Source organism: Neomonachus schauinslandi, chromosome 3 (genome assembly GCF_002201575.2).
Source record: "Neomonachus schauinslandi chromosome 3, ASM220157v2, whole genome shotgun sequence".
Taxonomy (NCBI): domain Eukaryota; kingdom Metazoa; phylum Chordata; class Mammalia; order Carnivora; family Phocidae; genus Neomonachus; species Neomonachus schauinslandi.
Genome location: NC_058405.1, coordinates 53638489 through 53652710, shown reverse-complemented (window position 1 = coordinate 53652710; position 14222 = coordinate 53638489). Strand labels below are relative to the sequence as shown.

Here is a 14222-nt window from a genome sequence, read left to right as displayed (position 1 = left end):
TGATGTTAATGAATCTAGAAGGAGCATGGTTTGGCTCTCCAGGAGCTAAACTGAATGAGGCCCAGATCACTTTGTATAAGCCATCTCCAAAGATGGCCACAGGACTTCGGTCAAAAGTCACCCATAAAGGGTTTTCTAGCTCTAAGCTCTGATCATGACTGGGTTATAAACCCTGCAAAGAAAGAACAAATCTCTATTGGCCTTTGGGGCACAGTGCAAGACCCAGCTGTTCAATCAAGTTCTTGTTTGAAGTAAATGGGCCAACCTGGCTGGAAAGCATGTTAATATTTTAAATTTCTACATTAACAGCTGTACATGTGCCCGGAGGCCGGGGTGATGACCACCTCATATAATTGCAAAAAAAAGTGATAGGCATAAATAAGTCCCAGCAAATTGGATTATCACTTGCAGTGGAATTGCCAGCAAAGGCAATGGAGGGAATTATCACTGACATATACTCCTACTTCGGCAAAGCATTTGACGCCTTTCCCTTGTGAATTGCATGAATAGTGTTAATTCAAGTTGGCTGCCCTGTGTTTTGAAAATTGGCTGAAGGAGGGCAACCACCATGGCTAGGGTGGGGCTGAATTACAGCCCTTTCTCTCTGCCCACTCCGGAAGTTAAAAGTCACTTGACCTTGCTGGGTCTTAGTCTCTCTGTTCCAGCAAAGAAGATAATAGTAGCACTTTGATTTCACTTCGTACTCCTTGCCATTCAAGGAGCTTCACATACTTAATGGATGTTCTTTAGTCTCATAGTATCCTACTGGTGAGTATTGTTATCTTTATTTAACATGTGAAGAAAGTGAAAACCAGAAAGCCGAAATGACCCTGCAAATCACACTATTAAAAAAGAAAAATTTGGGCACCTGGGTGGCTCAGTTGGTTAAGTGTCTGCCTTTGGCTTAGGTCATGATCTCGGGGTCCTGGAATCGAGCCTCACATGGGGCTCCCTGCTCAGTGGGAAGTCTGCTTCTCCCTCTGCCTCTGTCCCTCCCCCTCCCCCTGATCCTGCTGTCGATGGCGTGCTCTCTCTCTCTCTCTCTCATAGATAAAAAATCTTTAAAAAAAAGAAAGAAAAATCATGTGAAGAAAGGAAAATAGGTTTTAGAGCCTTCCAAACCACTTTTGCATCTGCTTTTCATGTGTTCAGTATTCAAGAAATTAATTGATGTATTCCTTTTCAAATGATAAATTATTCTTCAGGAGACAGTTGTGAGAGAAAAGGAGATGAGAGAAAAGTAGTCTGCAGGTCACACAGTGAGGGAGCTAACCATGCTAGCCTTTGAAATGCTGACCAGTGACTTACTGTTTGCCTTTTCACCAATGCTTGTCTATATATATATATTTTTTTCATAATAATGTTGCCTTATCAGAATATAGGGTATTATGACCAGTAACTCCACTGGATTATAAAATGCCAAAAAGTATCTGTTTTTAATACAAGTCCCTCCCAGAAGGATATTCAAGTGTAAGAAATGGTCTCTAAAAACGATGTCTGATGAAACCTGCCCTCCCCTCCCCCACCCAGCAAGCCAAGGTCATGATCTCCCTCTCCTGCCCAGATAACGGCTGCTGGCCAGTGACGTGCCTAGTGTAATTTGAACTCGGAAAGGATCTTTTTAAAAACATCCTCCTCTAAATGACATGATTATTTTCAGAAATAATCATGAAATAAAGTGAATAATAACAACCAGGAAAGAAATGCAGACTTTAACATTTTCCTGTTGATTTTCTCATATAATTATGTGAAAAACTAAAATGGTACAATGAAAGGGGAAAAAAAATCGCATCTATTTGGTAGTTTTTTTAATCCAAATAACAGTTTGAACTTTCTTCCTTTGATTACAGTACACAGGATGTAATAATTGTCCAGTAAATGAGTGAATTTTATTAAAATCAAATGAAAAAGTTTCGGTTGAGGCCAACTATTAGTTGTACCACTGATGTAACATTTTCTTTATTTGTCCTTTAGTTTTAAAGCACACAATTTAAAAAGAATGCATTTCCATTTTTTAAACTATGGTAATTCAGTAAGAATACTTAACATAGAAGCTGAAGTTTTCACTTACCAAAAATAATACCACTCATGGTTCTCACCAAGTTCTGTTGTTTAAAATCCTAAAGACTCACGGGTCCTGTGGAATGAATTGAAGTAGCTCGGGTTCTATAGTTCTTAGTCTTTGCAATAATTGCGGTATCTTGGTTTATTTCAAATCTACTGTGCAAATGTAGGAATACACGTAGTGCTAATGGGATTGGAGACACTGTCTAAAGCAAGCTCCAGGGATTCTGAAGCCAATGTGTGTAGCTGAGTCCTGTGCGTGAGATTGGGGGGGGGGGGCAGGGAGACTTGGGAGTGGGAGCAGAAACTGGACATTTTCCAAATTAGTTTCCGCACAGAGTATGTTTGTTAAAGGGTAAGTAATGAAAATGTGCTAATTTGAAGATTACACGTATATTAGATCTTAACAGTAACAGCAGTAATTTTGGATCAACAAAGGATTTTTGTCAGAGAGGAGTATTTTATCACTGACTTTGTGTAGAATTGCTGGTACACAGTGAAAATAAATGGATAAATGGATCCTTCAGTTTTTTATTGTTAAATTTCGAACAGTTGCCCCCGCTTATTTCCTGCCCTAAGGCAGACAGCTCTTGGGACTCGGCCCTTGATATCCCACACTGACTGCAGACATAGGCCCCCAATTCTGCATCTCAGTGCTTCCCCGTGTTTCCCAGCCTCTTAGTCACTTGTGAAGTCTTCTATTTATCACTCCTTCTTCCCTTTGGAAATTTTGCAAGACTCACAAATCTGTGGATTTTTCCCCTTTCTCTACAGGAGGGGAAATCCTGGCATTATGGGCCAGCCCCTGGGAACCTGGAAACACCCCTGATCTCTGGGGTTATGTACTTCCTCTCCTCTAGAGAATCCACAGCCTGTGCCCGCCCTCCACCCGTGCCTTGTGAGATCTTGCTCAGATGTCGGCACACTGTGTGTGTCCTTCTCTCAGACCCTTACTCATACATTCAGAGAAAGGAATCCTTGCCAGAGCACACTGCCCTGGGTGGGTGGCCTGGGTGCCTCATGCCTCAGGGTCTCAGACACCCCCTTGAACACCCAATCCCCCAAGCCCTTGAAAACGCTCGCTTTCTCATCAGTCTCTCAGAACTGGCTCAGGCTCCCAGGATACTGATAGTCATGACCCCAGTTCATGGTCTTGACCTCTGAGAGGGCAAGCCCAGTCAGGTCTGTGCTTGGGCTTTTTGGCTCTGGTCGACATTAGGATCTTAACAGCAGGGTCAGGGAATAGGGCCGCACTCCAGGTGTCTCTTGGCTGTAAATGAAGCCTGATCCCATCACGAGCATGAGATTGCCTTTCTGCCTAGTAATGAGAATGGCATTTAAAATTCAATATCAGAAAAGATATTGACGAGATTAAGGGCCTGAAGGAATTGATTTATGAGGAAAGACCCAAGGAATTAAATACGTATAGCCTGGTGTAATAGGATATTAGGCTCAGAGCACAATTTCATTTCTATAATCCAGTGTTCCTGCTATCAGTCATCTGAACGGTGGAGCTCTTTGCTAGAGATGTTTCTCCCCCAGGGATCACCGTGCTGGAGGCAGAGAGGGAGGCACCACGATTGATAAACCGGGCCACAGGCTTGGTTACCCTCGTACCTTGCCGTAAATTGAAGTGCAGTTTCATCCCCAGGTGGAAGCAGATGACATTTTAAACTCGAATAGATCTTGAGTCATCTTACCACCTTGTGTGACAAGAAAATTCAGGCTAGTTCAATTCCATCTTTTTTTTTTCCCAAGGAGAAAAGTGAAAGTTGTTGCTACCAGGTGGTAAATGACTGTCCTTCCCCTGAGCCAGCTTTCTCTCTTCTGATAGGAATACGGTGAGATGTGTTTGCCTTCAGGCACAGCCTTACTCTTACCGTTATGATCATAGGCGCTTGATTTTTCCGCATCTCAAACTTCCCCTCACAATCAGGGATTGGCTCAGGATTCACAGTGATAGATAGAAGCAGGCACAGGTGACTTCCTCAGCAGGACTAACGGCTGACATTCCTGAGTGGGTCTGAAATCAGTGAGAACCAAAACAGGATTTGAGAGGTGGAGGGTGTGGAGAGTACTGGGCTGGGGGCGGAGCGGGGGAAGCAGTAAGCTGTGTTTGGGTAGCAGGATCTCACCAAGGGAGAAAAGATTAATGGATGCATCCTGTCTCCTTACCACAGGACAAGGTGACAAGGGTCTGGCAGAGCTGGCCAGAGGTGGGGTTCAGATCGCAGGCTAAAATAGAAAAATCAGATTGGAGACCAGGTGCACAGACAGGGTGATGCTGGAGGCTCGCAGGTGTTGCCATGTAGCCTAGGTATTAAGACACCTGCTGGGATCAGTTGATCCAGAGACAGTCACATCCACCACGGCCTTTGGAAGGCCCTGGACCTCATTTCCTTAGGAGATACTTTACTGGCCTCAAAGGCATATCCCACTGAGTAGGGCATCTAATTTATAGCAAAGTTATGGAGATGGAATAACATTTATTAAAACTGAATCAAAAGAGCAAAAACACATTTAGATTTAAATTGATGACCTTCTGTGGGTTCAAATATTTCCAGACTTTTATGCATGAATATTCAGTGGCTTGTTTCTAATAAATAGAATGAATTCTGATTCAAAATGGACCCCCTGAGCCCATATTCTCCTAATATCTAAACTGATCCCCAAAAATCTCCTAGGGAAACTCTACTGGTTATAGCCATTATTAGAGTGTCTTGTGCTGTCCTCAAATCAGTCTATTTATGGGTCCTCTCAATTTTATGCTAACCCTCACCTCTATCCCCCAGCCGCCCCAGTCCTGCCAGAGATTCCTATTACCACAGTTCTCTGAGTGTCAGCTCATCAAGGGATGTTGCTGGGATACTTTACATATAGAGTATCTACTCTGTGTCTGTGACTTTTAGGGAATCTAACCATATAATCTGCTAGCTATAGCAAAACTTCACCTTGATAGCAAAATTATAAAATTTAAGGAAAAAAGACAAGGATGGGATTTGCAGTTTTTAAAGCGAAGTTAAATGCATCACAGGGTTCACAGAAGTATACACAAAAGCATGTCTCCACCAGCCTTGCTTTTAAGTGGAAACGGTGAATGCCTAGGTAGAAGTTGTTGCTAGGAGGATTTCGAGTTTGGCATGTCCTGATTTCCATTTTCAACTGACAGTGTGGTGTGCCATGTGTCAGGGCGGGAACCATGGTCTGAAGCAGGAAAATTGAGACGTGCAAGTGGTAGGTCTCTCCCAGACAATGTGGCCTTGGATACATGACTTAACCTTTGTGTGCCCATGATTCACCCATCTGTAGAAATGGAAATGTGGCCTCACTTATTCCGGGGCTCCAAATAACATTTGTAATGCTCTTTGAATTTGTCAGAGAGAAAGACCCATTACACACTGAAGTCTACATCCCCAAAGAGCACTATAAATGATCCTATTAAATCAGTGGCCTGGAAATACCAAGATGTGTCAGGTACGGCATTTATTTACCTGTTATTGTCTGCCAGAGTGTTTGCTCTTGATTGGCATATGGATAATTGTCTAAGTGGAACACACTCCATTGTAACCACCAAAAAATGTAATAGTGCATCTGCTTAATGTCATACTCTCCAGTGTTAAATTAAAATTATGCTGCAGTCAGCCAATCCAACCGAGAGACTCTTCTGATTAAGTTCTAGCTGCTGTGAACTTCTGTAATTGAGGTATTTTAGCACTTAAACACTCAAACTAGAAAGAAGATGATACAGTCTCATACATTTCAAGTGAAGAAGAACCAGAAAGGCTGACTTAAATTATCTAGTGGCGGATTAGCTCGTTGTTTATACGGGACATCTAGTCAAATGAAGAATAGCAGTTTTGACTCACCACCACTGTTTTGCATACATAAATATTAGATTCACGAGTTTAGGCTTTGTAAATAAAAGAAAACATTAATCTGGAAGAATTTGGAAAACAGTCTAGCGGGTGTTGATTTTATTTTTCCTCTAGTGGCGTTTTTTTTGTTTGCTTTTTTTGATGGAACACAGGGAGGAAATTACAGAATTACACATTCAATGAGTAGATTGCCTTAGCCTTTTAAGAAATAATCCCCATTAGATTAAGGAGGAGATCTGGGACTGCCCGAGTCATGAATGAAAATGTCTTCCATGGAACTGCTATTCTTTTCTGAAAGCTCCCTATGTCTCCCTATGTGTCCCCCATGTGTCCTGATGTCTACAATAATGAACTGCCCAGTGACAGACCCTCAGGTAGTTTTTGTTATTGTAGCTGTTTTGGTTTTTGTCTATGTGTGTGTATTTTTTTTGTTTTTTCTACTAGACCTTGGCTTAATCCCATAGAAGTGGGGAAACCAGAGCAAGCATTTATTCCTTTCTTTACTCATTCATTCATTCAGCACCTACTGTGTGTTAGGGATGCCCTAATTATTGACCCTACCATTGGTGGATATAGTCTAGTTGGGGAGATACCCATGAAAGGTAGTATTGCATATTAAGTGCTTTGGGAGCATAGAAGTTAGGACAATTAACTTTGCTTGGGTGATTGAGGGAGGGAGGTCTTTATTGCAAAAGAACCCAAGGATGCCGCACGTGGTTGTGCAGGTGCTGCCATAGACAAAGGCACCAGGCCGAATGGGCGAGTCGGAATTAAATCGAGCCCCCACTTCACTGCCTAACTGTGTGCGCTAGTGAGGAGTCATGGCTCCCTATTGGATGTGGCTGCTTTCTATTGTATAAAGTCATCATATGGGTGGTGCTCATCTGAAAGCATTCTTTAAGTGGAAGAGTGAATAGGAATCTGCCAGGCAGAATTCTAGGTAGTGAGCTTGGCACAGAGTCAGGAAAGGACCTGGCACATCCAGGGAAGGATGAGATCATTGGTTTGTATTTTATCTAGTAGAGGTTGGGGAACCAAAAGTATATTTAAATCATTATTGTTACAGTATAGTTGACACACAGTGTTCCATTAGTTTCAGGCGTACCACATTTTTTGGTGTTGAATTGTGTAAGTTCTTCATATATTTTGGATACAAACACCTTATCAGCTATATCACTTGCAAATATCTTCTCCCATCTAGTAGGTTGCCTTTTTGTTTTGTTGATGGTTTTCTTCACTGTGTAGAAGCTTTCTATGTTGGTACAGTCCCAATAGATTATTTTTGCTTTTGTTTCTCTTGACTGAGGAGACAAATCTAGGAAAATGTTGCTATGGCTGATGTCAGAGAAATTCCTGCCTACCTTTTCTTCTAGGAGTTTTATGGTTTCAGGTCTCACATTTAGGTCTTTAATTCACTTTGAATTTATTTTTGTGTATGGTCGAAGAAAGTGATACAGTTTCATTCTTTTGCATATAGCTGTCCAGTTTTCCCAACACCATTTACTGAAGACACTGTCTTTTCCCCAGTGTATATATAGTCTTGCCTCCTTTGTTGTAGATTAATTGACCATTTATGCATGGGTTTATTTCTGGGCTCTCTGTTCTGTTCCATTGATCTGTGTGTCTATTTTTGGTACCATGCTGTTTTGATTACGATGGCTTTGTAGTGGGTCTTGAAATCTGGGGTTGTGATACCTCCAGCTTTGTTCTTCTTTCTCAAGAGAGCTATGGCTCTTGGGGGCCTTTTGTAGTTCCATACAAATTTTAGTATCATTGTTCTAGTTCTGTGAAAAATGCTGAACCAGTAATATTTTTTAAGTACGGGAGCACTTGAATTTTCCGATGGTCGGTTCTCTCAGGAGTGTAGGGTGAATGACTGGGGGAACAAGCAGATCCAGAGGGGAGGAAAGGGTTGCCTTAACTATGACGGTGAGGATGGGAGGGAGAAAAGGCAGAGGAATGGGCAGGGAGGTTACAAAGGGGTGGACTTCAAGCTTTTAACTCTGGATTCCGGGGGAGCAGACTCAGGTACGGGAAGGGAGGTATGATCGTAGGCAGAGCTTGAAACACTGAAACTTAAGGGTCTAGCGGGTAGCAAGAATGAGGCAGAGGCTGTAAAGTCACACTTGTAAAGCATAAGCACGTGGGATGTGCCCTTGAAGACATGGGTGTGAACAGATCCCCTGGAGAAGGCATGGAGCAGGAAGAAAAGAACCTGCCAGGCTGGCCAGCCAGGAGAAAAGCATCAGTGAGTGAGGACAGTGGGAGTAGGGCACTCTGGGTAGAAGTCATGCTGGGGTAGAATGAGGTTTAAATGAGCATTCATGGAAGCGGTGGTTTCCATCCCAGTTGCACATTAGAATTATCTATTAAGGTGGTTGTTGCTATTTTTCAAGGTATCATTGCCTAGATGTTCTGAGTTAATTGGTCTTCTCGAGGGCCCAGGAATCAGTATTGTTTTGAAAAGTTCCCCATATTTGCGGGGCATGGGTGGCTCAGCAGGTTAAACATCTGACTCTTGGTTTCCGCTCAGGTCATGATCTCAGAGTCGTGAGATCGAATCCCGTGTGGGGCTCAGCGGCGAGTCTGCTTAAGATTCTCTGTCCCTCCCCCTGCTTGCTCTCTCTCTCTTTCTAAAATAAATAAATAAAATCTTCAAAAAAGATTCTCATATTTAAGAACCACTACCCTTGAATAGTCTTTTAAGAAGTGTAAATAAACCTCAGCAGCTAGCAAGCATACGATGCGATATTTATCACAAGGAGTTAGAGAAGTACAAAAAGAAGGTTTAATGAAGAATCTCTATATTATTAGACAAATATGAGAACTCTGACAAATATTAGAAAGCTGGGTGGGTAACGCTAAGTGTTAGTGCGGCTGTGGGGCACAGGGACTCTTGTACACCCCGGTGGGTGGGCAGGTTGGGCAACTTGACATCTTAGGCACACCCTCCAGAGCAGCGGTTTCACCACTGGGTATGGATCCCAGGGAAGCCCCCCTGCGGGTCCATAAGGTAACGTGCACTAGCATGTTCCACTGCAACCTTGGATAGGGTGAGAACTACAGGTCATCTGAGTGGCTTTCTCGGGGAGAGTGGATCAGATATAATTGAGTGGACGTACTCCGTAGGATATTATGCAGCCCTCGGAAGCAACAGGTTAGATGTGTACATATTCACATGGATGGGTCTTTAAAAAATAGTGCTTAGTAAAAATATAAATAACAAGAAATATGACAAAATCACAAAAAAGGCATCCTCAGAAAACAATATATATTTTAGAAAAACACACTCAAAAAAGATAGAAACCATTGGAAGTAGTTGCCTACGTAGGAGAAGGAAGTGGGGATGACAGAGAAGACATTTTATTTTAAAAAGTGTGATTCCACAGAGATGAAAAGCACAGCATAGGGAATATAGTCAGTAATATCATAACAACACCATATCATGACAGATGGTGACCGCACTTACTGTGCTGAGCACGGAGCAAGGCATATAATTGTCACATCACTATGTTGTGCACCTGAAACTAATATACCATCCTGTGTCAACTATACTTAAATAAGAAAATTTTTTTAAAAATAAAAAGTAAAATAAGTACAATTAAAAAAAAAAGTGTGATTCCCAGGAAGAATGGAATAGGACAGAAGCCTCAGTGAGAAATGAGTTCCAGGGAAGGAGTGTGTGTGTGTGTGTGTGTTTCAGTAGAATAAAGCGGCGTTATAAATGTGTGGATGAAATAGCAGATTCCAATAGAATTCTCACTTCCCCTCTTATTTATTCAGTGCCGGCAATAACATTACTCAAGCAGCATATGCTCCTTACAGACATACCAGAAAATTACCAGCAAAACTGACCTAAAGATCCTTAAACCCACTCACCCATACCAAGTATCCAGTTCCTTGTCTATGAACGTGTTGCAAAATTCAGCGAGACCTTTTTGTAACCTGCCGTTTCCGTGGGGGCACAGTGTACTGTGTGCTTCCTCCATGTGCAGAGATGTTTGCGGTTTTCCCCGGCTGCATGGAGTCCCGCTGTACAGATGGCCGACACTGACCGAGCCAACCCCCTTCTGCTGGACGCTAGCTGTAGCTGAATCCTGAGGCCCCGAGTGCTGCAGTGAACAGACATAAGTGACCTACCTTTGAAGACGATTTCCTGCCCTTCATTTGGCTCCTGTTTAAAGGAGGCTTAAGGACTGAATTTGAAACTTGTCTGATACGTAAAAATTCCCTGGGCGTCATCGAAGTCCAAGCACCAGCCCCCCCCCTCTCCCGGGGAGTGGTTCCAGGGGCCAGTCATGAATGAGAGCAAAGGAGCAGAGTCCCTCCCCACACTTTGGGAGCAGTCATTTTAGGTACTTGTCACGGTGCCAAAGGACAATACGGGCTCCCTGGTTTCTGTACTTTAATCAATTGATGCACAATTAAATCACATACAGTGCTAAGGGAGCTGGTGCGGGGTGTGTGTATCACCTCACACGGGAGTCTCACATGCGCAGGTGGTGAAACCGGAGGCATAGAGTTTTTAGGAAATGGTGAGGAAATCACTGTTTATGCTGGGTGCAGGGGAGGGGACCAAAGTAGGTTCCTAAATGTATATCCAGTGCCAAAGGAGGGAACAGAAGAAGCGAGCCCAAGGGAAAGCACAGTGTGTTTTTCTGAGTGCTGCCTACTCCCCAACATCCCCCAAAACGAGGTTTTAAAGACTTAACTTAATCCTTCTAGTTGGTGGGTTTAAGCATCAGCAGTCCAGCACCAGCGTTTACTCCGGCCTTGGTATGAAGAACGGCCAGGCCGCTGTGCGGCGGGCCCCAGAGAAGCAGGCTTGATGCTGGAGACCGCTACCTCTGTGGCAGGAATGCGCACTTTCTGTCATTTGCGCAGCAGTAGTTACGTACGGCAGCGGAAGAGATGCTCTTCGGTCTGCTCAAACTAGCCCTTTGTTGTTAAGAATCTTCTGAGTCGATAGAGCCGTTTCTGCGGCCCGTTGCGAAGCCTCTCGAATGCGTGGCCCAGCCTATGTGTATATTCACATATAACCCCGGTGCAGAGAACTCATGCCAGGCAGCACAGTGCTTCCAGCAGACAAGCATAAGCCCCAACATGAGTCAGAGTTGATAGGGCCAGGGAAGCTCAAGGCAAGGCTTACAAAAATCCCTTCAGTGGCCCTGCTTAAAAATAGCAGTGTAGGCCATAGCTTAGAGTTTTGACAGCTTATATCAGCAGTTTTCTTGGCTGATACATTGATTGCAGTTTGGACTTCAGTCCTGCTGATTTAATAAAACATCACCGTCATAACAGAGAAAGGAAAAGGATCTTTTGCAGTCCCAGCCACTTGGTGAAGTAGCTCTACAGGGCTACTGCTGGAAGGCCAGCCCTCCTGTCTGACGTCAAATGAAGTGACTTTGGGCAAGCTGACGAATCACATCCAGTTTTTTGTATTATTTAATTTCTTCATCTATCAAAACCTGTTGTCTATCAACACTATTCCACATATTTTTACAAATACGCTTTTATTCCAAGGATTTTGAGGGTGGCTTCACAGATCCTTAGCACAAACTTGTTTTATTGTGCAGCAGGGTCCCAACACCCTTATAACATGTCAGAACCTGTGATACTGGGGTGCCTGGGTGGCTCAGTCAGTTAAGCGTCTGCCTTCAGCCCAGGTCATGATCCCGGAGTCCTGGGATCGAGTCCTGCATTGGGCTCCTTGCTCAGTGGGGAGCCTGCTTCTCCCTCTCCCTCTGTTCTCTCTCCCCCTCTCTCTCAAGCAAATAAATAAAATACTAAAAAAAAAACCCCTGCAATATTGTTACACTAAGTGATGGGGGTGGGGGCACAAAAGTTAACTGAAGTGTGGATTAAGCTATTAAGACTTGGGAAAATCTTCTCACACATTGGAATGTTACAGTCACCTGGCCTTCCATCCTACTTATCTCAAATGTTCTTACGTTGACAGCAACTGCTGACCATCCAGGAGGAGTTAAACAACAAAAAGTCAGAACTGGAACAAGCAAAGGAAGAACAGTCACATACGCAGGCATTACTTAAAGTCCTCCAGGAACAGGTAAGCTGAGGCAGCAGCTCCAATTCGGGCACCATTTCCATCCCGGGCCCATGCACCTCTGCTGCCCGACAGGCACCCAGCTGTTTCTGCAGTCCGTCTGCTGTCTGGTCCACCCGGGCCCCATCACACCTTTCTGGCAGCATTACTACGTGGTATTCATAAGCTTTCTCCCTCCTGCCCCAATGGGGACCACCCGAGCCCGCCAGCAACGTGTGAAAGTTTACTCCAAAAGACAAATGAATTTTGATAAAGTTTTAAAGTATCAGAGATGCGGATGTATGTCAAAGCAAGCAGCTCGTTTCCCCTTAAGTGTAACAGCGAGGAACATGCGTTTAGCATCACCTGCAGCACTCAGGCAGACAAATGAATAGGAATGACTGATTCATAGGGACGTTAAAAAAAGAAAAAGAAAAATCATCCCCGTGCATCAGGCACTTATCTAATAACCACAGTGAGCAACAGACCTTTTCTATGAAGTTTGTAAATCTGACCATTTCATCCCGGCTTTCTTTGATACTGAAGTGTGGCCTGACACTGATAAGTGGATTTGGAAGTATTGTCTTACAACAGCGAAAGATGGATTGCTCAGCAGCACGGTGAAATCTGAGTGAAATCTGAGCCCGGTGTCTACACGGGAGAGCTCTTGAAATGCTTTCCTATTTCTGGCCTTCCCATGCTGCCAACGATGGAATGAATGGTAATTGGGAGGAGGGAAAAAAAAATCACACAGAATAACCCCAACCTTTTGGGGTAATCAAATTTAGCTTGTTTTACATTTTTTTTCACCCACAGTGGCTTATGAGAAGGTTATTTGTACCATATAAAAAACTTCAAAAGTGATATTTCTGAAAATATGTCCCCGGGAGAATATAGCCAGCTGTGACTGAGTCACTTTACAAGTGGTTTTAGATTTTTGTGGCTGGGGAGCAGGAAAATAGAGTTTTCGTTCCTTTCCCCTGGAAGTAGTAAGTGACTTGTGAGTGAAAAGTGGAGATACTTCATAAGCTTTGGAGGAAAATGCTTTATGAAACTGGTGATTATGTGATTAGGACAGATTGAGTAACGTAGACTGAGGCTGAATCTGTGTGATTTTGGGTGATGTTCGATTGGACGAAAACTACTGACTGAATTCACAGTGGCCGGCTAGCTAGGAGCCCCCAACTCGCTGGGCTTTCCTCCTCTGCATGACTGAAAGACTTCCAGAAGAGTAGCGCTGATTTGGTCCACATTTGCTCCTGATCAGCCAGAGCTCTGAGCTTTGCTGTTCTGTGCTCTCCCTCCTTCCCGCCCGCCCCCCGCCATTCCCCCGTCTCCTCGGTTTGCTGGGATGGGGAGGGGTGGATTTCTCCTTTCTCCAGGTGACTCAGATCTTTTCTGTACATTGTCTTTTTAAACATGATGCTAGTGCACACTACAGGATAGTAAAAACTTAGCTTTTATATTCACTGGAAAACCCAGAAGTTCAGTTGACTCGCCTTATTGCAGTCTGGAACCCAACCCGCAATACCTCTGAGCTATACCTGTATTTTGATTTGAGGTCTAAGCCCCCATCACAAAAAGAGATTCTGAGGTTTGCAGAAAGCACCAGAGTCTTCTTGTTAGGGCCCGCATTTTTAGAGAGCAGGAAGTGCACAGACGGGCTGTAGTGCAACAGCGCCCTCCATCTCCATTACTTAAAAAAAATGGGGAACATGAAGAAGATCCAGAACAACCAAAATCATTAAAGAGCTAGAAAATACGACTGGGAAGGAATCGTTTTTAGATCTGCGCTGCTCATTTAAATGGGATAGCTCTCCCCCTCCGATTTCCCCCCTTTCAGAGACAATGGGTCTCTGAAAACAAACAGAGGGTTCTAGAGGGGAGGGGGGTGGGGGATGGGTTAGCCTGGTGATGGGTATTAAAGAGGGCATGTTCTGCATGGAGCACTGGGTGTTATACGCAAACAATGAATCATGGAACACTACATCAAGAACTAATGAGGCAAGGTATGGTGACTAACATAACAATAAAAAATTAAAAAAAAAATGAATGGGATAGCTCTTTGCAAGCAAAGACGTCAAAAGTACGTCCATCCATCTGAGAAGGCCAGTGACACACTGCAAGCAAATGCATTTGGGTGCTATTGCCGCCCCCAGGCTGTTTTCCCAGGAGCCCCTAGCCGGGTGCCCCTGTCATCCTTGCAGTTGGGAGCACACAGCGGACACATTCCTTCCATC

General features: G+C 43.8%; 1 protein-coding gene across 3 annotated transcripts in view; it reads left to right on the top strand.

Annotated features, from left to right (window-relative positions):
* ENOX1 (ecto-NOX disulfide-thiol exchanger 1) overlaps positions 1-14222 on the top strand; it is a 210923-nt gene that overhangs the window by 126944 nt on the left and 69757 nt on the right. For all 3 annotated transcript variants that reach the window (XM_044913177.1, XM_021697871.2, XM_021697870.2), the window contains one exon: positions 11899-12006. In XM_044913177.1, the coding sequence (XP_044769112.1) occupies positions 11899-12006 (108 nt within the window). The remainder of the gene's footprint in view (positions 1-11898; positions 12007-14222) is intronic.